The sequence below is a fragment of the Odocoileus virginianus genome, unplaced genomic scaffold, assembly GCF_023699985.2.
Source record: "Odocoileus virginianus isolate 20LAN1187 ecotype Illinois unplaced genomic scaffold, Ovbor_1.2 Unplaced_Contig_10, whole genome shotgun sequence".
Taxonomy (NCBI): domain Eukaryota; kingdom Metazoa; phylum Chordata; class Mammalia; order Artiodactyla; family Cervidae; genus Odocoileus; species Odocoileus virginianus.
In genome coordinates this window covers 869,502-894,908 of record NW_027224327.1, presented here as the reverse complement: position 1 = coordinate 894,908, position 25,407 = coordinate 869,502, and the positions used below count along the sequence as shown (strand labels likewise).

General features: G+C 55.1%; 1 protein-coding gene across 1 annotated transcript in view; it reads left to right on the top strand.

Moving 5' to 3' along the window:
- The first annotated feature begins 12,500 nt into the window (after positions 1-12,500).
- HS6ST1 (heparan sulfate 6-O-sulfotransferase 1) overlaps positions 12,501-25,407 on the top strand; it is a 38,759-nt gene continuing 25,852 nt past the window's right edge. Inside the window, exon 1 of the mRNA XM_020895840.2 lies at positions 12,501-13,312. Within this exon, the coding sequence (XP_020751499.2) occupies positions 12,786-13,312 (527 nt within the window). The 5' untranslated portion in view covers positions 12,501-12,785. The remainder of the gene's footprint in view (positions 13,313-25,407) is intronic.

The window sequence follows — 25,407 nt, the reverse complement described above, 5'->3', positions numbered from 1 at the left end:
CTCCACACCCTCTCCAGCATTTACTGCTTGTAGACTTTTGGGATAGCAGCCATTCTGACTGGTGTGTAATGATACCTCATTGAGGTTTTGATTTGCATTTCTCTGATAATGAGTGATGTTGAGCATCTTTTCATGTGTTTGTTAGCCATCTGCATGTCTTCTTTGGAGAAATGTCTGTTTAGATCTTTGGCCCATTTTTTGATTGGTTCATTTATTTTTCTGGAATTGAGCTGCACTGTTCATAATAGCCAGGACATGGAAGCAACCTAGATGCCCATCAGCAGACGAATGGATAAGGAAGCTGTGGTACATATACACCATGGAATATTACTCAGCCATTAAAAAGAATTCATTTGAATCAGTTCTAATGAGATGGATGAAACTGGAAGCCCATTATACAGAGTGAAGTAAGCCAGAAAGATAAAGAACATTACAGTATACTAACACACATATATGGAATTTAGAAAGAGGGTAACAATAACCCTATATGCAAAACAGAAAAAGAGACACAGATGTATAGAACAGACTTTTGGACTCTGTGGGAGAAGGCGAGGGTGGGATGTTTCAAGAGAACAGCATCGAAACATGTATATTATCAAGGGTGAAACAAGATCACCAGCCCAGGTTGGATGCATGAGACAAGTGCTCGGGCCTGGTGCACTGGGAAGACCCAGAGGGATCGGGTGGAGAGGGAGGTGGGAGGGGGGATCGGGATGGGGAATACATGTATATCCATGGCTGATTCATGTCAGTGTATGACAAAAACCACTACAATATTGTAAAGTAATTAGCCTCCAACTAATTAAAAAAAAATAAAAATAAACGGTGCTGCGATGAACATTGGGGTGCACGTGTCTCTTTCAGATCTGGTTTCCTCGGCGTGTATGCCCAGAAGAGGGATTGCTGGGTCATATGGCAGTTCCATTTCCAGTTTTTTAAGAAATCTCCACACTGTTCTCCATAGTGGCTCAATACAGTGTATTTTTTATATTCAACCACAGATATATGTATATCAATGTTCACTTTATTGGTAAGTAGCATTCCAAAACTATATAACAAAATTGTTTAATTCATTCACCTATGAATGGATTTTGGATGTTTCCAGTGTTTGGTAATTTGACTAAAACTGTAAGGTACATTTATGTACAAGGCTTTTTTAAGTCCCTAGGAGTGGAATTGCCAGGTCATAAGTGTTTATTTAGCTTCATAAGGAACTGCCATCCTATTTTACATGCCCATGAGTAATGTATGAGAGTTTCAGTTACTCCACACTTAATATTCTCAGTTACCACTGTATATTGATCTAGAAGGTATAGCTAATCTAGTAGGTATATAGTGGGAACTCCGTGTGGTTTTAATTTGCTTTTACTGGATGACTACTAATATTGAGCATCTCTTAAGTGCTTATTGGCCATTTATAGATCTTCTTTTGTGAATTGTCTACAACTCTTTGCCCATTTTAATTTGGGTTGTCTAAATGTTAATGAATTTTAGGAATTCTTCAGCACATATTATGAATCCTTTATCAGATATCCATATCATGATAATGTTTTCCTCATCTGTAGCTTGCCTGCTATTTTTTTCTTAATAGAATCTTTAGATGCTCTTGATGATGTCCAGTTATTATTTTTTGATTAATGGTTCATGTTTTTTGTGCTAATCCAGTCAGCATCTTCGTCTTCCTCAAAGTTTTAAATATTCTCCTGTTTTCCTTCTAAAAGACTGATGGTTCTAAGTCTACATTTAGATGAAGTTTTGAATTATTTTCTGAGTGGCACTGTTTTATACAAATATCTAGTTTGTTTCAGCATCATGTTTAATGTTTCCCTTTCCCCTTTCCTGGAGAAGGAAATGGCAACCCACTCCAGTAGTCTTGCCTGGAAAATTCCATGGACGGAGGAGCCTGGTAGGCTACAGTCCATGGGGTGGCAAAGAGTCGGACACGACTGGGCGACTTCACTTCACTTTCACCTTTCCCCTTTGAATTAATTTAGCTCCTTGATAAAGAATCAGTTGAAAGACAAAGACATTTGCCCTCCTATGTTCACTGTAGCACTATTCACAACAGCCGAGATATGGAAACAGCCTAAATATCCATCCACAGATGAATGGATAAAGAAAATGTGCTTCACATATAAAATAGAATGTTACTCAACCTTCAAAGAGAAGAAAATCCTGTCACTTGTGACAATATATATGAACCTGGAGGACATTATGCTAAGTGAAATAAGCCAGACACATAAACATAAATATTGTATGGGCTCACTTATATGTGTTGTATTCTTTTAAAAATCCAAACTCATAGTAACAGAAAGTGAAATAGTGAAGTCTAAGGTCTGGGGCATGGAGAAAAGGAGCAAATTTTTTAAAAAATCAATTGACCATATTAGGCAGACATATTTCCCAGCTCTCTGTTCTGTTCCATGGATCCATCCGTCTGTCCTTACGGCATCCTATACCACCTTGATGACTGCAGCTCAGTTGGAAGTTCTAAAACCAAGTATGCACCTCTTTCATGTTACTCGTTTACAAGATATTTTGCTCATCTATATCCTTTACTTTTCCACATAAAGTTTAAAATCAGCTTTCTTCAAAATAACTGCATGGAATTTTGTTTGGTATTGTGTTGAGCCCATAAACCAATTCGAAGAAAATTGGCATCTTCTTGATACTGTAAACTCTGATCCATGAACATGGTGTATCTCTCCATTAACTTGGCCCTTATTTAATTTCTCTCAACAACGTTTGTGCAGTTTTCACTATGAAGGTCTCATTCATCTTTCATCAGATTTATTCATAGGTATTTTAATGTTACTTTTGAGCATTTTTAATCTCATTTTTGTAGTTTTAGTATGCCTCCTTTATAAGATTGAAGACATTCTCTTCTATTTGTAGCTAGCAGAGATTTTTTTTATAATGAATATATGTTGAATTTTATCACATTTTTTTCTGCATTTTTAAAAATAATGATACATTGGTTATCCTTTAGTCATTTAGCTTTCTTTATTCATCATTTTATGGTGGTGAGTTACATTGGTCTGTTTTGTAATTAATATTAAAGGGATAAAGTTCTTTATCCCTGACATAAACCCCACTTGATCATTATATGGTATTCTTTCTAGCATTGCTGATGTCTTGCTAATATTCTGCTAAGAATTTTTACATATATGTTTATGAAGGATATTAGTCTAATTATAATTTTTGGTCAAGTTTCGGTATCAGGGTCAAGCTGGCCTTATAAAATGAATTGAGACACATTCCCTCTTCCTTTATTTTCTCCAAAGAGTTTTGTCAGATTGACAGTGCTTCCACAAATATTTGATAGAATTTTCTGAAGAAGCCATTGGGCCCAGAGTTTTCTTTGTAGAAGTTTTTAATTATAAGTTTAATGTCTATGATAGACATAGGGTTATTTAGACTTTCTATTCTTGTGTGTTTCAGTAATTTGCAGTTTTCAAGGAATTTGTCAGGTTCATCTAAGTTGTTGAATTTCCTGGCATAATGTTGTTCACAATATTCTCTCATTATCACTTTAATATTTGTATGATCTTGGATGAAAAGGTTTTTTATTTTTGTTTTTGGTTTTTTTTATTTCAGTATTTAATGCTGTTCAATGACTGGGTTAGTTGCAAAAGAAAAAATATATGACCAAAAAGAATGAAAACGGCTCATTGTAAATAGTACTTGAATAAATACAAATTAAAACAGTGAGATACCATTTATCACCTATCAACCTACTAGTTTGAAAATAATGAGTCCTTCATTTAATAAAGTATATCGTTGTTCTTTAATAAACATCTCACCTGGCCACTCACTGTCAGGGCGCTCCCCCCCGACTCTCCTCCTGGTGCCGCCTGGCTCGCCTGTGATTTCAGCAGCACCACCAGTCTGCCGGGGGCAGGATAAGCCCATCCAGGCTCCTTATGTTCCCAGTCTCGGGGCAGGAAACGCCCAGGTCCCTTCCTCTGTCACATGGGGTCTGTGTGCAGCGCTGCCCCTGTGCAGTCCCGGGGTCTCACACTGGCTTACCCTCCCCTTCCACCTTCCAGAATTCCCCTCAGGTGGCTGCCTGTGCTTTTCCAGGGTTTGCAGCTGTACCTAGCAGGAAGCAGTAGGAAGACACAGGTCCAGATCAGAAGCTGAAGCACTGCTTTTGATTTCTCCATCTGCTCCAATCTGCTTGGCAGCTCCATGCCAGGGTTACAGCAGGGAACACCTGATTTAGCCCCATCCGGTCATTCTAGTCTGAGCCAATCATTGTTAAGTCTTTATTTTAACTTTTAGCTTTTGTTTTTGAAAAGTAGAAATTCACACAGAAGTAGAGAGCATAGTACAATGAACCTAAACCTGCTTATCAGTTAGCAACATCTACAGATAGCAGCCCACACCCATTATGTTTCATAGGCAGCCCCTCTCCACAGAAGCATCTTTCAGCATTTACAAGCAAATTCCATAAGTCATTTAAGTTGTATCTCTCATCATACTGTGACCCTCAAACCCTCCCTTTGGACAACCTGATCTCTACTTGCATGGCTCAAGTTAATTCTTTCAGAATTCTGAATTCTTAGGAGTCTAGGAGGGCCCAGAGCAAGAGAGCACATGAGATGCACAGGAAGTGGGCTGGCTGCTGGAGTGGATCTGGCCACTGTCCTGCAAGGGAAGGCTGTGGAGCACCCCGCATGCATGGTCATGGGCCTTGCTGCAGCCCCAGACCTGCCTGTCACCAAAATAGCCTGGCCCCAGTTGGCCCATGGGCAGCCACCATGCTCTGGGATACAGTCAAGTTCAATATCCCTAGAAGGGGCACCAGAAGCTTCTGGGCCCCCTCTCAGCCACAAAGAAACCAAAGGCTCCTTGGGAAAACCAATTCTACCCCATTGGGGCCTGCCGCCATCGGCATGGGCTGCCTTGCAAAGCAGACTACCCAACTGAGCAGCTCCGAGGCGACGGGGCCCCTCACAGACACCTCGGTATTCACAAACACCTACTTCATCTTGAAATGTTAAAGATAAAAGATTTAGAACATCTGTGTCTCTCAGTGAAGTTTGCCTTTTAAGCCAACTTGTTTGTTGTTTAGTCACTAAGTCGTGTCCTACTCTCTTGCGATTCCCAAGGATTGTAGCCGGCCAGGCAGCTCTGTCCTTGGGATTTCCCAGGCAAGAATACTGGAGTGGGTTGCCATTTCCTTCTCCATCAAGCCAACTGGCCAGGTGCAAAGTCAGAAAGTTTCATTTTGGAGTTCTGAAGCTGAAGATTCCTCCTGCATGCCCAAACTGCCCAAGACAAGAGGATGTCTCCAGCAAAAGAGAGAGATGTCAGGACAACAGGATGGACCACAGGATGCAAATGAGATGGGTGTATTAACATATTCAAAACATCTCATTCCCATGAGGACATAATGGAGGCTGTGTGAGGGAAACAAGAGCCTGAAGGTGGAACACTGAAGTCCCAAACGCTGCCAAGCCAGGGAGAGCTGGGTCAGCCCAGGGGGAGGGGAAGGCTGGACCCCAACCCAGAACCAAGTTCTTGAATTCTCCCAGGGCTGGCGGCCCAGAAGTGGGAAAGTGACAGGACCCTTAGCCACAGTTCTCACCAGGAAGGGAACAGTGCAACCTTGGCCAAGTACTTACACTGGTTCAGCCTCAACTTTCCCATCTGTGATGGGACCATCTCTGCCAGGGTACAATGATGCCCATAGGGCAGCTGAGAGAACTGAATAAGATAATGTCCAGAGGAAGCCAGCACATGAGAGGAGCTGGTGGTCTGTATTCAATGGAGTGTTTACCTGGATGTTTAGCTCTTGATGTACGTTAGTTCACTTATTCCTTACAACAATCCTATGAAGTAATCTAGGCTCAGAGAGGTTAAGAAACCTGCCCTGGGCCACACAGTTGGTTGGACAGAGCCGGGAAGTGAACATACCAATCTGATTCCTAGAAACTCCACTTTATATGGCAGAGGTGGAGACCCTCCTCCTTGGGATCCAAGCCCAGGGGTCCTCAAGGGACCAGCCTGAGGAGGGAAGGACTGTCCCAAGCCTTGGTCACCCAAAAGCCAAAAGTCCCATGAGGAGGCTTTTACCCAGCCCCAGGGCAGCCAGGATGTGCAGGCAGCCCCCTACCCCGGGCATCCTCATCTGATGGGCAGCCTCTCCCTGTCTTGCAGAGAAAGCCCTCAGTTCCCTGCCTGCCTCCTCCTCTGGCTGGCCTGCTGGCCTTGGCCTGGCCTCCCCGAGTCTCGCTTTCCTCACCTTCAGAGATGGGGGCAACAGCCAGACTTGCCTGAAAAGTTGCTGTGTGTGCTGACGGATTCCACGAGAAGCTGCCTGAGAGGCTGGTCGGGCGGGTTCTGGGCACAGAAGCAGGCCGACCAGCTGGGGCCAGTGGGTCTGTGCTGTGCTTGACAGGCTCTGCTGCCTGCTTGAGCCAGAGGCAGACCCCTCTCCTGACCGCCCGCTGCATGCAGCCACCGCCGGGCCTTGTCCACAGCGCAGGCCTCAGCCATGCAGGTGTCCCAGTTCACCCCACCCACAATGGGGGGTGCCCCCTAGCAGCCACAGAGTTGAAGTTGATGATGTGGCCAGGGAAGAGCGTCCTCATCCCTCTTGTGGTGCCCAGAGGATGTCACCTGCCTCCTCCAAGATGCTCAGAACCCCTCGGCCAGGGCCCAGTTAGGCCTGGGTCACAAAACACTCCTCTGTAGAGGAAGGGGTTAAAGAAGGGAAGAAAGAAAAATGAATGGCAAGAACATTCCCATCTGGAGAGACAGGTGGTCACTGCAAAGCAGGGAGCAGGCACTGTGGCCAGTCAGGTCCCAGCTGCTGGCTCTGGGGAACAGAGGGGCCTTGCCTCCCAGGGTCCAGTCTCCAGGCCAGTCCAGCCCCCTCCCCACAGGCCACTGGGGCAGGCCGCCCACACGAGCAGCAGCCCAGGGACCCTCTCTGCCACCCTGCCCTCTCCATAAAGCTGCCGGCATCCCCACTTCTGTGTTCGCGCCCCAGCACAAAGCCCCACTAACGGCCCTGGGCCTGTCAGGGAGAGAAGCTGCCATTAGAAAAATCAACCAAATGTCACACCAACTTGAATCTATCAGGAGGGTGAATGTTAAATAACTGCCTAAAGTAACAGAATCTGTTAAAAAAAAAAAAAAAAAGGCAGAGACAGGGGGAGCAGGCTGTTATCTGCAGCAAGGACAGCTGAGGCAGAAGTGGGAAACACACCCCCACGAGGCCCCCAGAAGTCGGTGGAGGGGCACACACTAAGTGAGAGGTGACCGGCTGTGCTGGAGACAGAGAGACACAAGCTGGTTACGAGCCTCGCATGGAGGGGAGGATGCTGACCACACCCCCCAGCTTTGTGAGGCATCAGGGCCCTGGAGAGACCCTCCCTCACCCACCACCCCGTGCCCTGGCCCCCGTGTCCTGGGGGCTCCCCCCCCCCATCTGTTCCATGTTGCCCTCAAAAGGGCCGCTGTCCCCCCAGGGGATAGTCACTGCCCTTCCAGGCAGCTACCCCGACACCAGCTAGGCCAGGGCCCCTTCTGGGCAGAAAAAAATCATATGAATCTGGAATGAGGTCCCATTTGGAGCTGGACACACCAACAGACACTTCTCATGTCTCCCTTCCTTTGCCCTGGAATTTCCAAAGGTGTGTCCCTCTATGAGAAGTTTCCGCATAGAAGAAAGGGGACAGTGCCCTGAGGATAACATGGTGCCCATCCACGCCTCCCCAGGCTGGCTGGACCTGACCCTGACTGCTTCAGGCACTGCCCGGCCAACACCCAGAGGCAGGCGGAGGAAGGCCCACCCGGGCGCGCCCTGTGGGCCCGCCGGGGAGGGAGACTCAGAAGTGGGTCTCAGGCCGGGTGGGTCCCTGCCTCCCCGCGGCCCCCATCAGTCCCTCCGCACAGCAGGGACCAGGCAGAGGAGCAGGCCACGCTCCCGGGTGTGAGCTGCCAGCAGCCCTGACCCTGGCAGGAGCTGCAGGAGAGTTACTCACACCCATCTCCCCCTGAGCCACAGCTAGTTCATAAACTTCAGCTTTCAGAGGCACGGAGAGGATGTGGACTAACTCCTTTTCATCTCAGAACGGTATTTGCAGAGTCCTGCTTGTCAGGCTCTGCTCTGTCCTTCGGACACCGGCCACTGAGCGCTCAGGACACAGAGAGTGCTCTCTCGGCGCCGCTCCCCCGGACCTGACAGGCCCCAAGGCTTCCAAAGTTCAAGCAGAGGTGGGGACTGCCCTTCAACCCCTAACCCTGGCTTGGGATAAAAGGAAGCGGGTACTGCGCAGAACAAGGGGACAAGGGGACACCCTGCGGTGTAAGGGGCAGGTGAGAAGGCTCCTGGAGGAGGAGGCCTTAGACAGGCAGCTAGGACTCCCCAGACGGGTGGAGAGCTTAGATGGTGCCAAGACTGGAGGCACAGACGGAGCAAGCAGAGCGGGGACCCCTGCAGAAAGAGGCCTCCATAGACGGTAGGTTAAACCAGAGTGGCCGTGAGTCGCCCAACTCAGCCTCCTCGGGCCCCCACCCACCCAGGTCCCACTGGGGTCAGGACAGGCGTCTCGCGTCCCCCTAGGTGAGGTCAGTCTCAGCTACGCCGATTCCACCGCGATCCAGGTTCGGCTTTAAAGTTTGTCCCCAGACAAACCCCTCTCTCTCTCCGCCTCTCCGTGGGAAGTGGGGCCATCCCCGGAGAAGGGTCTGAGGACAGAGGCGGGTTGCCTTCCTCCACTCCAGAAACAACAATAGGCGACCGGCCGAAACAGAAGGAGGGAATCAAGTGTGTAAAATCCCCCAGTCCCGCAATGTCAATGCTGGGCACACGGCGGGCAGGCGGGCGGGCGGCCACGGTGCTGCCCCCACGCGCCCTTCGGTGGAGCTACAAGCCCGGGAGAGAGGGGCGCCGTAGATTGATCTCCTGGTTCTCAGACTCTGAGGACGCACGGCAGCGAGGGAGGGAAAGCTCGCGTTTGGATTCTTAAAGCTATTTTAGGTTCAAAGGAAATTACATTTTATTCCTAAAGGCTGAATCGTCTCACTTCTTGCACTTCCCCAAAGCAGACGTACAGTGACTTGTTTTTATTTGATCATCACATCCTACCATTAGCCATATTCTTTCCCCTTTCTTCCACATTAAGCCAGAAATCATACATTTAAGACTTTATGAAGTGAATATTCAGAGGACAAAGAAAGTCACGGACAGGAGGGCGGCGACTGCTTTTCCCTGAACTCTGAAAATACTCAAGGCTGGGCGCTGCCTCCAGCAAACTATCAGCCCTCCTTATACTCATACCCGATCTTAGAACGATGGGGAGTCTTGGCTACCAAGCTGATCAAGGTGGAGACAAAGGAAACAGGGTGAGGAGGCTCCACTGAGCGCCAGGCGCCTGGTGATGCTGTGCCCTCGCAAGAAATGCACACTGGCCTTTGGCATGTCTGTTTCTGCCAGTTTGTCAGGGGATGACAGTGAAGGTTGATGAGGCTTAGGCTGGGGAGAGGGAAAGTCTGGATTCCATCCCTTCCCGAAGGTCCACTGAGTCACTGAAGCAACTTGACTCCACTCATGGCTCCTCTGACTCAGCTCTGAGATGGAGAAACTCACCTAAAGCCATGGGATCTCATAATGTGTGTGCAGCACTTAAAGGGGATAACTAAGTAAAATCCTATAGGCGTCTAGAAAGAGTTTCTTCCCCGCTAAGAGAATTTCTATAAGGAAAGTGCTTCTAAGCTAAATATGGGATTCCCTATGACCATTCCGGCAGAAACAAAGCTGGATTAAACAGCTTCCCTGTTGTTTAATCACTAAGTCATGTCTGACTCTTTTGTAACCCCATGGACTGTAGCCCGCCAGGCTCCTCTGTCCATAGGATTTCCCAGGCAAGAATACTGGAGTGGGTTGCCATTTCCTTCTCTAGAGGATCTTCCTGACCTCATGTCTCCTGCTTGGCAGGCAGACTCTTTACCACTGAGCCACCAGGGAGGCCCCCAGCTTCCCTGGGGGAGCTGCTAATCCGTGGTCAGGCAGCTCTGGGCAGGGCGACCACCCACTGGGGACCCTGTACTGGGACTCTCTACCCTCTCTGGGCCTCAGTTTCTCCATTGGAACAATCAGATTGTCGCAAGATGAGACCACAAGCCAAGCACAGATGGTTTGGGTGGCCTCTCGGTAATAGTCCAGGTTTCTTGTGAATATTCTGGACCACGTTCCTATGTGGCATCAGAGATCATCATGAGGAGCTGAGGAGTGGTCCTTCCGGACCTCTCTCTGCGCCCCATTCCAGCCTTGGCCCCTGACCTCAGGAGCTGAGTGGAGTGTAGGAGTGAGTAAGGGCCAGACAGGCCAGGATCAGAATCCCAGCACTGCTGACTTCACAAGAAAGGAGCTCAGCCAGGCCTGCGGGACATCTGGGGTCTCCACAGGGGACCTAGACACCCAGGGCTGAGGGGGCGGGGTGCCAGAGGGGGAGGCTTTTGCTCAGGTTTTGTTCATCCTGCTCTCATAGATCAGGAAGAGAGAGCACCGGCCACCCATGTGACCTCGGCCAACATCTTCACCTCTCGGACCTCAGTTTTCTCTTCTGTAAAATGTGTGTCATGGTCTTCTCTGCAGACTTGCTGATGGGATCAGAAATGACACATCTACAGTGACTGGCAGCCAGTAGTACTGGATAAAGAGCAGCCTTAATCACTATTCACCACATGATAGAGTGTTGGCATCTGGGGAAGGACACTGTTGGGCTGACCCAGGGCAGCTCTGCCCTCCAGCTCTGGACTGCAGCCTCCAGGGTTGTGCAGGAAGACTCCTCGGGCCTCAGGCCAAAACGGGGTCACATGACTGCAGACAGGCAGATGGCTCCAGGTTCACCACTGCGCTGGCCTCCACTCCTGGCAAGAATGAATCCTCGCTGGAGAAGTCTGAGCCCCATAGGGCTCCAGGACCAGATAGTTTTAAAGTAGCCACGGAGGGGGCAGGGATTTTGAGGCCCTAGGTCACACTGGGGACTGGCCACCCCACCACACTCCCAGTGGGCCACCCCACTGGGACTGGCCACCCCACCACACTCCCAGTGGGCCCTAGGTCACCCTGTATTATATTCAGGGTGCTGCATCAGAGTAGATGTGCCTTCAGCGCTTCTGAAAATAGCATGCTTATTTTCCCTCTGAGTCAGATTTTGGGGTGTCGGTGGTTGGTTTTCCAGTTCTCTGGGTTTGCCTCCAGAAAGGATTTCTGGTGTGATTTCATATTTTAATATTTCCAACAGTTTAGTTGAAATATGATTGACACAATAAACCCTCACAAACCCTCTTCAGGACCCACATCACAAAAACCAGGGAAGGCCCTGGCAGAGGTTAATGCGGACATTTGAACCAGGCCTGACGGCAGGAATCGCTCTGAGCCACTGGACCTGAGTCCAGACCCTAGCGCCCGCCCTCAGCGAGGCAAGGGCAGAGATTCTCAGCAGGTCATTTCACAACCTGGCCCACTTCCTGTTCCATGGAGACGCCAGAGCGTCTGAGACCAGTCAGGACCAGGCTGTGTGGTTCCGGGACAAGCGCAGGGTGTGTGGCTAGGGGCCCAAGCTGGAAGGCGTGGGGGCAGGCTGGGCTAACCGGGAGACAGGCCCGCGGTGGCGGTGGGGCACCACCACGGACAGGAAAGGCCCAGGGCCTCCAGAACCTCTGACCCATGGACCAAAGCCAGAAGTTGAAATGTTTTTGTGGACGCTCACAATTTTAAATATTGGCTCAACTTTTTATAACTTTCTCATTGAGATTATAATTAAACTAGGAGGAAAAAATGCACGTTGGCTTAAGAACGAAAGACTGCATAAGGCTGGCCCGAAGTCTTCCGCGGACACTGCAGCATCTCTCCGCGAGGGGCTCCGGGTCAAGGTCCCAAAGCCAGGGTGCTGGGGATAGAGGAGGAAGGTCGACTGCCGTCGTGAACCCCAGGCTCCCCGCCCCCCCACCTTCCCTTTTTCCTTTGCGACCCGCGCCCCGCCCCACCGCCCCCAGATCCCACCAAGTCCACCCAGCCCTCGACCCCTCGCGTCTGGCACTTAAGAGCGCCCGGCTTGCAAAGTCAAGGCGTTCCCTCCCGTGAAGCGGGAAGGGGGACCCAGTCCCCAAAGGAACCCGTCGCCGCGATCCCCAGCACCCCCCTCACCCCCCACCCCAGAAGGGCCATCTGCGCCCGCTACACGTTTCTCCAGTCACTCCCCACGCCTCTGCGGACATCGACCAGTTCCCAGTCCTCGCTACCCGCCTCGGAGGGGCCTCGATATAGCCAGAGACCCGCGTCAGAGCTCCGAGTCCGACCCTTGCAGCCCCGGGTATCTGGAGGCGGGGCCGAGGATCAACTCGGGCGGCGACGGCAAGAGGCGCGGCGGGGGCGGGCTGGGGGCGGGCCTGGGCGGGGCGGCGGCGGACTGCGGAGACGCGGCGGCGCGCGGGGCGGCGCAGAGCGTTCTGGCCGAGGCGCGGAGCGGAGCAGAGGGGCTGGCGTGGGGCGGGCGTGGGGCCGCAGGGGGCGCGAGCCGGGGCAGGGCCGGAGCGGAGCCGGAGCCCAGCCGGGGTCGGGCCGGAGGGCGGGGGCCGGACGGAGAGCAGCCATGGCGCCGCGAAGGGCCAGGGCGCGCGCCGCTGTGGGCGGCCTGGGCGCCGAGTAGCCGGGCCGGGCCGGAGCGCGGGCGGCGGCGGCGGCGGCGGCAGAGGAGCTGCGCCCGCGCCCCCCGCCCTCCAGGCCCCGCGCCCCGCGCCCGGGCCGCTGGCGATGGTGACACATGCGGCGGCGGCGCGCCGGCGGCAGGACCATGGTTGAGCGCGCCAGCAAGTTCGTGCTGGTGGTGGCGGGCTCGGCGTGCTTCATGTTCATCCTCTACCAGTACGCGAGCCCGGGCTTGAGCCTGGGCGCGCCCGGCGGCCGCGCGCCGCCAGACGACCTGGATCTCTTCCCCACGCCCGACCCGCACTACGAGAAGAAGTACTACTTCCCGGTGCGCGAGCTGGAGCGCTCGCTGCACTTCGACATGAAGGGCGACGACGTAATCGTCTTCCTGCACATCCAGAAAACGGGCGGCACTACTTTTGGCCGCCACCTCGTGCAGAACGTGCGCCTAGAGGTACCCTGCGACTGCCGGCCAGGCCAGAAAAAGTGCACCTGCTACCGGCCCAACCGCCGCGAGACCTGGCTCTTCTCCCGTTTCTCCACGGGCTGGAGCTGTGGGCTGCACGCCGACTGGACCGAGCTCACTAACTGCGTGCCCGGCGTGCTGGACCGCCGCGACCCTGCCACGCTGCGCACGCCCAGGTGAGCGCCCACCGAAGGGCCGGGGCGGCGGGGTGCCGGCTCGCGGCCGCTCCCCCGAGCCAGGCCCCCGCCGGGCGGTCCTGGGCCCGCCCTTCGCTCCCTGCCCTCCACTCCTGCCCTCGCGGGGCTGCCACTCGCTGCAGCCTTCTGGACCGCCTCCTTACCGCAGGGCGCCCGAGTCCGCAGTCCGTCTGCCGCGGCCCGCTGTGGTCCCCGCGCTCGAATGTCCCCTCTCACCTCGTGCTCGGCACCTCTTTACTTTTCCCGATCAGCCGCCGGGCCGCGCAGCGTCTGGGCTTCCCGGGGTCACCGCCCCCTGCCCACGGGCGGTCTGCTGTCATGCCTCAGCTGTGCGTCCAGGCTGGCCTGTGTCGTCGGGCGAGTTAGCAGGTTTCTGTGCGCATGTAGCCCACCTGGCTTCCCCGCGCGGCTCTCGCGCCGAAATCGAAAGTGAGAGGAGTGAGGGGTCTCTAACCCTGCACCTACGGGGGGGCCCCCCGGCCCGCCAGCCTGCCTTGAGCGGGCTGGGGAGGGGCTGCCAGGGAAGGGGGCTGGCTCTGCCGTGCCCAAGTGTGCAGGTAGAACAAAGGCCCGAGTGTCACCTGGGGCTGGAGGCGGGGAGGAAGCAGTGCTGCCCGCCCCGCCCCTGCGAGTTGGGCCCTAACTAGGGGCCAACTCGCTCTGAAAGAGGAGCAGAAGCAGGCTAAGGGCAGGCTGGGGGGAGCTGAGCTGGCTGGAGGCACCTGGGCACCCAGACACCTTCCCTGAGCGATTGGGGACACAGGGCTGTCCTGTAGGCAGGGACAGCTTTCAGGGGAAGGACATTTTAGCCAGAAACACCCTCCCCCCACATGGTGCAGGGTTTCCAAGTGTTAAAGTTGGGTCTGTTTTTCTCCGGTTTGTGTTCATGCCTTGTGGGGCCTTCTCCCTAGGACGTTTAGACTGGGAAGGGCCAGACGGGAGGTCTTCTTGCCTGCCTTTTGTTTATGTGCCTTAAGATTGTGTTAATGGGAGGGCTGGGCTTCGGGGGCTGTGTGACCTGAGTGGGTGTTTATCAGCATTCCTGGGTTGAAGGTGCAAGGTCTTGGGTGTGTTTGGAAGATGAAGGTTTGGTATCTGGCCAGCTCTGGATTCCCTGCTCGACTCTTCATCCTTCTCCTGTAGTGTTACCTAGACTGTCAGAGTTGGGGGGAAGGGAGGGGGTCTTCCCACTTTTCCTTGGCTGTCCGCACACCAACAGCAGCTCTCAGCTTGAGAATTGTCCTGCTGGGTCATTTAAGGCTACGTCAATTAACTGGTCAGCCTGTCTGGGGTCCTTAAAGCACTGATGCCTGCCCAGCACTTGGTCTGATCTGTAAAGGTGCACTTTCCTGGCCTTGCACCACCTCCTTGCCCCCTTGTTGGACTCAGGGTCCAGCCACTCTGTGCTAGACTGAGGTGAGCACAGGGGCTTGCAGCTACCTGCCCATCCATCGCTCTGTTCACCAGGACCATCGGCCCCCAGAACTGGACACTGAGCAGCCCAAATAGGCCTGGGTAGGCACCTCTCACCCTGGAGAAGGGAATGGCTACTCACTCCAGTATTTTTGCCTGGAGAATTCCATGGACAGAAGAGCCTGGTGGACTATATTCTGTGAGGTCACAAAGAGTCGGACATGACTGAGCAATTAACACACACACACACAGGCACCTCTCTGCCTGTAGCAGTGAGAGTGGGAGTCAGAAGGGTCCCATCTGCCAGAAGGAATTAGCTAGGGAGAATGCCCTGGAGGGGATAGTGTGCTGGCCTCCCCTTGGGCCCTGTCAGGAGGCTTGAGTCAAGCTTGCCCAGCCGACGTATCCCTCGGCCCTAGTTTGCCACCAGGACACTTTCCTATAGCCCCGTCTTCTGAGGCTGATGTTCTCTTTGGGTCATCAAGGGTGAAGGGCCCCAGGTCTCTCTTCTCCAGAGCCTGTCCACCAGAGAAACAGGCCCAGCCACCCCACAGACAGGAGTGGGGGAAGTGGAGAAGCCAACTAGAGTCTCCAGGTGCTGCAGGAGGGACGGATGCCCGGCGCCCCCTCCTCCAGGTGGACGCGAGGAGCAGGAATGGAAGACTCCGTGCACGGTTGGCCTGCTGCCCGCCACACTGGGAAGTTGCTGAGCTCAGCAGCTTCCGGCCGCCGTGGAGGAGGGCTTTCCAGGGTCCGTGCGCCCGCCCTCTGCTGTCTGCTCTAGGAGTGGGCCGTGCCTCCAGCCCGGTGAGGGAGCCTTGCCGGCATTCTTTGTCACTCTCTCCCACCTCTCCCTTCAGTTCTGGTCCAGGCGCTAGGTAGATGGCTTTCTTAAGAAGCTTCCTGGAGAAGCCAGGGTGATCTCTGCTTTGTGTGTTTACACGCCTGTGTGCTCCCCCAGTCTGGGGCTGGGCCAGAGTGCTCGGGGGTCAGGGTGCGGCTCCCTCATCTGCCCAGGGACCCAGCACCCAGAAGGGCGGAGGCAGTGCCCAGCCTTCCAGGGGTGCCTTGGTGTTGAGTGGTGCCTGGTTTCAGGAGGCTCAGCTGCCACCCTCACCTCCTTCCTGCCCTCCCAACAACCCTGTGCTTGGAATGACCACCTGACTGGTGGCCTGAGGAGTGACAGGGCACTTTGGGGTCTGGCCCTGGGCAAGAGCCCTTTTTTCCTCCTCTAGTCCCTAGAGCCAAGCACTTTGCACTGGGCCCGGTGGGGGGGTTAGGGATGGGGTGGAGGGTGGCCAGAGGTCTCGTTGCTGTGAGGTGTGCTTCTAGAAGCTCTCCCCGAGCCTCTCCCAGTTCCTGGTGCCAGGGCCTGCAGTGCTTTGGGGCCTGTGGTGCAGGGAAGTGAGGGGTTTCATGGCTCCCACGCCTCCTTGTCTGGGTGCCTCTGAGCCGGACATGCGTCGAGGTGACAAATGGAGATGGATGGGATTCCAGCACTTCGCTGGAGTATGGTTTGGCACGTCCAGCATCTGTGAGTGCTTCCTGACTTGGCAGAGAGGGACAGGTGTGGGTACAAAGCATTGGCAGCTCCCTCTTCGGTCTTGTGTCCATGGTGGGAGCTGCCACACCTGCTGGCATCTGCCAGGAGTGTTTGTAAGACCCCCAGGGAGGACTGTTCTCAGAGGGGTGTGGCTGTCCATGGCAGCAGGCTGGTGGCTAAGCGCTGCCAAAGCCCACTTCGCTTAGAGCGTCTCAGCACCCCTGGCTCTCATGTCGCCTTGTAGGGTCAGGACGGTGCTCCTAAGGGCCAGAATGACCCCAGTTCCTCTTCCAGAGAAGGTGGAAGAGGAGCCACGGTCAGGATCCTGCCTGAGTAGCCCTGGACATGTCCCTAAAATTGGGTAGGGTTCATTTGGAGCCACACAGGGCATTTGGGACCCATGTGTGGCTTCTGGGCCACCTTCACAGGGTCCTTTCTGCAGTAGGATGCCCCCCCCCCACCCCAGGAGCCCCTGGTTGAGCTCCCCCCACCCTCAATGCTCCCCAGCAGTGCTGTGCTTCCGGGCAGGAAGGAGGCGTCTCGGTGTCAGTGCCGCAGCCTTGCTGTGCCTGCTCACACTGCCTCCACCGTCCCAGAGTCCTCTCTGGGTTCAGAGATCTGCTGGTGCTGCAGCTGAATCTGCTGCCCTCTGCCCAGCACACCCTCCTCGCTGCCACTGTTCTGCTGGCTCTGCCTCCCCCTCCAGCCTCAGTTCTGCTGCCCCTTCCTCCAAGAAGCCTTCCCTGGCTGCGCCGTTGTTGCCTTAGGTGCCCTTGGCCACTCTCCATCTGCCATCCTGGCATGTCCATGGCATTTTGACACCGGCCAGAGGCCAGATCGGTGCTGCCCAATCTGACAAGAAGAAAGTTCACCGCCTGGTCCTGCAGCCTCTCCAGGAGCTGCACTCAGCCTGCCCTTCCCCCATGTATCCTCTGGTGAATCAGGTTCAAGGAGTCAGCCTTGAGTGCACTGCTGTTCCCGGAGAACCTCTGGCCCCAAACAGGCTAGCTGGGGGCATTTCTATGGCACCTGACAGTCCGCAGCTTGCCTTCGCAATCATAGTCTTGGTGCACTCAAACAACAAAGTCTGCATCTGCCTCCAGGGAGGCAGGTGTCACCCAGAGCACGTGGCAGGGACTGGTGAGCAGGGCCTGGCCCCCCAAGGGAATCACCCAGACTGGTCTTGGGTTGAGACAAAAGGAATCTAAGGTCAAGAAACTCAGAGCTAGATTTTCCTCGGATAAAAAAGAAACCTCTTCTTTTTAAGCAGATGTGTAAGACAAACTTTTAAATGACTTTCTGGCAATCATTTTAAATATTGCCTGGCTTGCGAAGTCGTCAGGCTGTGCAGTTCCTATTGTCACTGAAGCCCCATAGAGCATGTAGGACCAGGGTTTTCTGTTCTCCCCGCTACTTCCCTTACAAAATCCTGAGCAGTGCAGAGTGGGCTGGGCACAGGGTGGGGGCCTTATTTGCCCCCCGGTCAGAGAACCGTCCCAGTGGACACAGCCCTGGGGCCCCGGGACTGGTGGAGCCCCTGGTCTTTGTGCAGTCAGGGTTTCTTTCTCGGTGGCAGGACTGAGAAGTTTGCTGTTGCCCTTGGAGAGTGGCAGGCCAGCAGCTGGAGCCTGGTCTCGTCATCCTTAGCTTCTCTGTTGGCTCAGACAGTGAAAAGTCTGCCTGCAATGCAGGAGACCCTACGTCAGGAAGAAGCCCTGGACAAGGAAATGGCGACCCACCCCAGTATTCTTGCCTGGAAAATCCCACATCCTCTCATTTTTTGTTCTGTTTATAAAGTAATGATTATGGTAGACAATCAAGAGGAAAGTATAAAAAAGGAAAATGACTGTCATCTATGCATATGTGTGTGCTGTCATGTCCGACTCTGCGACCCCATGGACTATAGCCTGCCAGGCTCCTCTGCCCATGTAACATTCCAGGCAAGAATACTGGAGTGAGTTGCCATGCCACTTCTCCAGGAGATCTTTCCAACCCAGGGATTATAGCTGCAGTCTCCTCTTGTCAGGCTGATTCTGTACCACTGAGCCACCTGGGAAGCCCATTCTCTATGCATAGCTATTGTTTTTATTATAATTAAAACCGTAGTGTGAATTGTCTGTAGACATTCTTCCGTGTCGTTAAAAACTTAGTGATTTATTGGCTGCAGCTGATTCACCTCTGGGTGTACCATGCTTGCTTCTCTGGTGCTGAGTGCGCAGATTTCCCATTTCTGGCTCCTGTAAGTAATGCTGCAGTGGACACCCCTGTCCATAAAATAAAATATCTTGCATAGCCCTGATTTCCTTTGGAATTTCCTAGGAGTGGAATTTCTGAGTTGAATGGCGCAAATGTTTAAATGCTCTCAATGTATATGTTAAATTACGTCTCAGAAAGTCTATACCTTGTAGCCACGAATGGTATTTGAGTGCCCGTCTCATTGGTATTAAATATGTTCTGGGTTTAAAGAGTTGCCTTTCTTAAATGACTAAACTGTACCTGGTTTTTATTGAGAAATCCTGCCTGACAAGTGTACCCTTGAGGGCGGTGCATCACTTTGGAGGTGGAGGCTGTGGACAGGGTTTGCCTAGCCACCCGAAATGCCTGTCCATACAGTCACAGATGTCTGCATTTCACCCCTGTCCAGAGCAACGTTGCAGCTCTCTGCCATGCTGGCTGAAGGGGAAGGTGATGGGCCATGAGGGCCCAAGTCTGGGAAGCCAGGGTCAGCAGATGGATGGGTATAGACGAGACATTGGCTCTTGTCCCCTGAGTGCTCCGTGGGTACTTGGAACGGGGGAGGTTGCTCATCTTGTTTAGCTCCCACAAAGCAAGTGCATAACAGTTGTCCCCATGTTCCCCACAAGGAAGTCAAGACCCAGGAGAGATAGGGAGCTGGCATCCCAATGTCTGTCTGTTCTGAGACCTGTGTGCCCTGCACATCCCCCTCCCGTGGTGCCCCCACGCAGAAAGACTGACTGCAGTGAGAACCACTGCCTGCTATCGGGCATCCCACCCAGGCAGAAGGCGTGGGCTCCCCAGATCCTGGGCGGACACGGGCAGTTTACTGTGCAGATCTGGGCCGTCAGTTTATCGGAGGACATCTGGCAGGCTTGACTTGTGTGGTAGCAAGGTGGAAATCAGGCCACATCATCCTGTGTCTGGCGGGCAGCGCAGGGGCATCTGCTGGGGGCATCAGCGCTGCTGGCAGCTGAGACCAGGCACAGCACAGGGCCTCCCAGCCCAGTGAAGCCAGTGTTCCACCCCCTCTCCTGGGCGACCAGGTCCTCCTCGGGTGGTCCTGGGCCTGCAGCTGCCAGCGCCACCCCAGCCCAGCTGGAAGGGCCATGGGATTCAGGCCAGGACCTGATTCAGCTGGCCTGTGGGGTGGACAGGACGGGAACGGGCTGTGGGCCCTCCTGACGATGTGGTCTCCCTGGAGGGGAGTTACAGCACAGAGACCCACCTCGTGGCTGCCCACTCTCCTCTTTGGGGGCCTGTCTTTTGGCCTCACTGGCCAGCACTCACAGGCAGAAGGCACATTTGCAGGGTTTCCACCTCTCAAGACTCTTATTCCTGACTCTTCCAGAACGCAGTCTGCTCTTTCTCTTGTTGTTATGTTTTTGCTGTCAATTTGATTTGTCTTATTTTTTGGTCCGGGGGGTTGGGGGAGTGGTATTTGGACCTTTTTTCTGCATAACAGAAAAAAATTTCTCCTGACCACAAAAATAGGAATGTGACCTGCAGTATCTGAGGGGTTTAAAGGAGGCACCTCTGCACAGGGCTTTGCAGAAGGGTCACTAGGAGTACCGACCAAAGCAGTGCTCTCAAACCAAGGTTACTCGTATTGTCTGAGACCTGCAGGCACTCACAGGAGCAGATGGTAATAGAAGAGGGCGCTGGGGACAGGGAGGCGGTGTGCGTGGAGAAGGGCCCTGTCACGTCTGGCTGTGGGATATGCGGCCTGAACTCTTCCTCCCTGGTAAAGTGTCCCCTTCCTGGTGTGGCATTTTCCCGAGTCCCCAGCTTACGGGGCCTGTTATTTTGGAAAAGTGTTATGTGGACATACCCACACCACTGCTCCCGGACTGCCCCTCCCCACCCACCCAGGTGGGTACCATTGGAGGATGTCAGGGTCAGCAGGTGGGCCCATGGAGGAGGCATTCAGCCCCTGGGGAGCACACATGTCCTGTCCCAGCCTCAGTGTGGACCCGGGGCCTGTTTTCCTTGATGGGGATGCAGAAACTATCCCGGGCAGCCCTGCGCTCCCACCACCAACAGCCCCCAGCCAGGCTCCCAGCTGGCTCTGGGTGCTGGGAGGTTTGCTGAGGCCGTGCAGCTCCCCAGCTGGCCAGTGGCCTTTCCTGCACTGCTGCCCTTGTGCATCTCTCTCGAGGCTCCCCCATCTATCTCGAGGACAGCTATGCTGTCCTAGCTGGACCATTTGGAGGCCCTGTCCCTACCCCTGCTGTTGGCCTGTTCAGTCAGCTGTTCAGCCAGCTACCCAGGGTCCGGAGCCCCGGCTCACCAGGGCTGCCTGCAGGGACTGACACACCCCGAGATCTGCAAGGCCGCCCTCTGTGTGCCCCGGGCTCAGGCTCCACGGCCTGAGGCACGTGGGGACTCGGCCCTCGGGTTCCTCTCAGGAAGCCCAGCCCGTAGCTCCGGGCCCCGACAGCCCAGACGGGGACCCAGAGGAGGAGAGGAGCCCCAGGATCCTCTCTACCCTTGTGCCTGGAGCTGGTGGGTCTCGTGGGCACAGAGAAACCACCGTCTGAGGGTCAGCTTCCCCATCTCTAAAATGGGGATGGGAGCTTATCGTTTGAGTCGGAGAGGAGCCAGTAGCCTGTAGTCCATGAGCCCTGGGCCTTCCAGCCCCAGGTTGTGTGTGTCCTGGTGAAGCCACGGCCACTAGTAACCCCACAGAATTCTTCAGTCCAGGGATGCATGCAAACCTCAGTGCCCAGGAGCAAGGTCCAGGCCCTCAGTTGTGCAGGGGGCCCGGCAGCGCCTTCCCACAGCCCGAGTGTGGAAGGGGGATGGGCCTGGGGCCCCGTGGGAGCATCCGGCTGTGTGTGAGTCCCCTCTGAGCAGCGCTGTAGCCTCTTTTATGTGGGGAACTTTAAAAGGCCCCAGGGGGCCAGGGGCAGGGGATCAGAGCAAATCAGTAATTGTCTGGAAATGTGTTAATTGTAACTAAAAAAATAAAAACTCTGGAGTTAAGAGTTTATAAAGCTGTAGAGTTGAAGCGGGTCAGTGGTGTGGGAGAGGCACACTGCCCATTGGTCACAGGCAGGAGCTGGGCCCCCGGCCTCTCTGCCAGCCAGGCCCCTGCACAGAGGTCTGTGCTGGCCCCAGCGCACCAGGTGGACACAACCTGAGTCAGACCAGTCTGGGCTCCAGATCTGGCCCTGCTCCGCACTTAGATCCTCATGCCGCTCTGAGCATCATTTTCTTGACCCGCCTAGTGGAGCCGTGGAGGACTCAGTGGAGTGTGCTGTTCCCCAGCAGGCTATGAGCTCAATCAGCTTATCTCTGCCCTCCGGGAGAAAGAAGGACAGAGGTCATCCCTGGGCCACCCACCAGTGGGGGAGCAGGAGCAGCCGATGGGGAACCCCAGCTCCATGCCAGGGGTGGTGGCAGAGCAAGCCTGGGGCCAGGCTTGGAGCCACAGCAGCTAGGGTGAGTGCCTAGTTCTGCCACCTACCAGCTCTGTGGCTTCTCTGCCTTGATTTTCCCATCTGTAACATGGGTCTGCCGACAGTGCCTGCCTCATAGGTAAGAACTCGGAACTGTGCCTATTGCTGGGGACTCTGTTATTTTTTACAAGAGGCTACAGCATATCCCTTCTCTCTGGGGACGGGAAAGAGCCCTTCAGAAGCAGCCAGGAACTTGGCTCCTGTCCCCACTCTGAGTTGGCCAGCTGCTAAAGTCTGGGCAGTTATCTGGGCTGTCCGCAGGCACCAGTGGGCTTCTAACAGGATGACCTGGGGTGTGCTGTGTCTGCCATAGGGGTCTCCTGCCCACCCAGGCTGTGGTGTTGGGGACCTCCCTGCATGTGACCGCTTACCAAAAGGGTTTGTTCGCTCCCTGGATCACCGGAAAGCCTCTGCCTGCCTGTAGTCATGGCTGTGGGGACAGTGCAGGTTAGGCCTGGGGTCTAGGTGGGCAGCAGCTGCCTGCCCCCCTGAAAGCCTAGAGACCCAGCCAGGAAGAGGTCAGTGGAGAGGGCAGAGAGGGGCAGAAAGGCCAGGTGGGTCCCCCGGTCTTGCCCCGCAGGAAGCCCGGGGTGCAGGGGTCCGCCCCCATCTCTGGCCCCGGCCTGCAGACATCACCAGGGGTGGAGTGGCAGGCTCATGTGTCCCGGGGTGACCGCCTCGAGCCGTGCCCCCGCCTCTGCCCTCCGCCACACTGCCGTCTGCTTCGTGTCCCACCTGTGCCCTCCCGTACACGGTCCTGTGGAGAGCACCCTCACCGCTGCTGTTACACACTGTCTAGACCTGTGTCAGACTGCACTCGACCTTCTCCTCGCTCCCGTCGTTTGGCCTTGTGCATGAGGCTTATCTTGTGGCTCCGTGACCTGCGTGTTTAGCTCACAAGTCTTTTTCCTTCTGCTCTGTCCCAAGATCAGATGGGAGGCGTGTTTCGCAGGCCAGGTGATAGTGACCAGACTTCCCCACCCTCCGTGTCCCCAGGAGTGAAGCAAGGGAAGGCGGGCCACCCGCAGCTCTGCTGGACATGGCCAGCGCTCTCCAGACGGGCTCTGCTGAAACACCACCCCACTTCCTACCCCAGCCGTGCCTGAGGCCCCCACTATTTGGCTTGTGAGGTGTTGCCATTTCTGCCAAACCAAGTGAGATGGTCCTCTGTGGTCTTAGCACACATTTCTTTCCCGTGACAGGCAAGATGGGCATTCTCTCATGTGGTTGCTGGCCGCGGAGGTTCCCTCCAGCTGCTCACCTACTCACATCTTTGGGCTGTGTCTCCCTGAGAGGTGGCTTGTCCCTTTGTGTGTCCTGGTACGGAGTTCTGTGCATGCTGTGCTTGGCGGGCAGCTCCTCCTGACCGCCCTGCCACTGCCTGTGGGTCTGGGCATTTGGTTTACTGGTGCCTGGACCCGGTGAGGCCCAGTGGGCCAGACATGTCCTTGTCCCGATGGCCCCACGTACACCTGCCGGAATGGGAGGGGCATGTTCCTGCTGACCTGGGAACTCCTCTGGGACCCCTTTGTGGTAGGGACCCAGCCAGAGGCTCAGAAGGGTGCGTGAGTAGACAGGTGGCTGGCTGACCAGCCATCCCCCCTGCAGCGGGGAGGCCCCGGGACCCTCATCTGAATCCGTCCTCAGCAGCACCCAGAGCAGCAGCTGCACAAGCCCAGAAAGCCAAACAGGCGGTCTTCCTGCCGTATCTCACCCCCATCACCTCTGCTTTGTGAGGTCCCAGTGAGAACAGGCTAGGAGAAGGATCCTGCAGCCAAAACCAGAGCCTGGAGCCCAGTGCTCTGAAGCCATGGCACCTCCCTTCCCCTCCTGATGGAAATATGGGCAGGGCTTTCCCAGAGGCCTGACCTCAGCAGCCCCCAGCCTACCATACCTCCAGCCAGGTGCCTGGTCCCCCCATCTGCAGCAGCCACACCCCAGGACTTAACCCCTGCATGACCCTTCTCTAGAACAGCTTCCCACATCCTCCTGGAAAGGCACTTGGGGCAGGGCAGCCTTGGCATGCAACCCCCACCTTGGCCCCCGCCTGGGCCACCTCCCACACCGTTCATGTAAGAGTTAGCTGCCCCGAGAACAAGCACAGCAGGCATCTGTGGCCCGTGGGCAGTGGGCGAGCATCTCCCCTTGGAGTTAGGAGCTTGAAAGGCTCATGTGTAAATATTTACCTCCCTGGAGCATCGGTGTCCTTGGAACACGAGGACCTGTACCCATGGAGGTTTTGTGTTTGCGTCACTGCTACAGGAGGTGGGGTCAGCTGTCTCACTGTCTGGAAGCAGTGAGAGTCTCCTCCAAGTCCTGGGTGAAGTAGGATCCTCAGGGATCCTACTCACAGGAGGAAGTCCTCCAGCCAGACTGTGGTCGGGGAGGCAGGGGCTGGGGAAAGCCCCGATTCCTGTGCGCCCCGCTTATGCAGGGTGCTGTGCCCATTCTGGGAGCAGGGTGAGCAGGTGTCCTCGCCCAGAGGATGCAGTCTGGGGACAGAGGGTGGCTGTGTCAGAAGTCAGCCTGGGAGCCAGGCCTGCCTCGCTCGCGCCTTACCATCAGGCCCTCACCTTGCAGACGAGGAAACCAAGGTACCAAGAGCCTAAAGGGCTCATCACCCATGGCCGCACGTCACGGGGCTGGGACTCACACTTGGCCTGTGGCCCCAGGGTTTCCTCTTAATGTCTCCCCAGTGGCAGGGAGAGGGGAGGGTCCCCCAGAGGGGAGAGCCAGGCATCAGCCAGGCATACAGGGCTCAGACTCACCACACTGCCTGCCTGTCATGGAGGGAGACGTAGCTGCTTTGAGGGTGGGCTTTCTCCGCAGCCCAAGATGGTACAGAGTCCTGGGGGGAGACCCCTGGTGACTTCTGACCCCCCCTCCTCTGGCCCAGCTGGGCGAGTAGCCGCCCTCTGGAAGCAGCTGAGCCATGAGGTCTGATGCGTTGCTCCCCAAAGGAGAGAATGGAGGCAGGTGGAACGCATGGGCTCCAGGGGTTTGGAGGTTTCTGATGTCATCTGTGAGGGGGGGGCCCTGCCAGGCAAGTACACAGTGTGGGAGCACAGTTCTTGCCTGCCTGGGACACCACAGCCTCACCTGTCCAGCCTCCCAGCCTTGCCATTCTGGAGTCCTCTTCCCCAGTTGCTGTAGCCCCCCAGCCTCTGTCCCGAAGGAGAGGCTGCAGCTCGGGCACAGCCACCCACCCCCCATTCCCTTAGCAAGCAGGTCGGCAGGCAGGCAGGTCCGGGCAGCGTGCTCCCCTCAGACAAGCCCAGACAGAAGGCTGCTTGTTGGCCCATGGTCTGAACCCTGCAGAAGTTCAAGGCCCACCACGTCCTGCTTTCAGACCATCCCTCAGTCAGGAAGCCCAGGCCTGAAAGGAGGGGTCTGTCCTTTGCTTTCCTGGAAGCCTGGCTGGC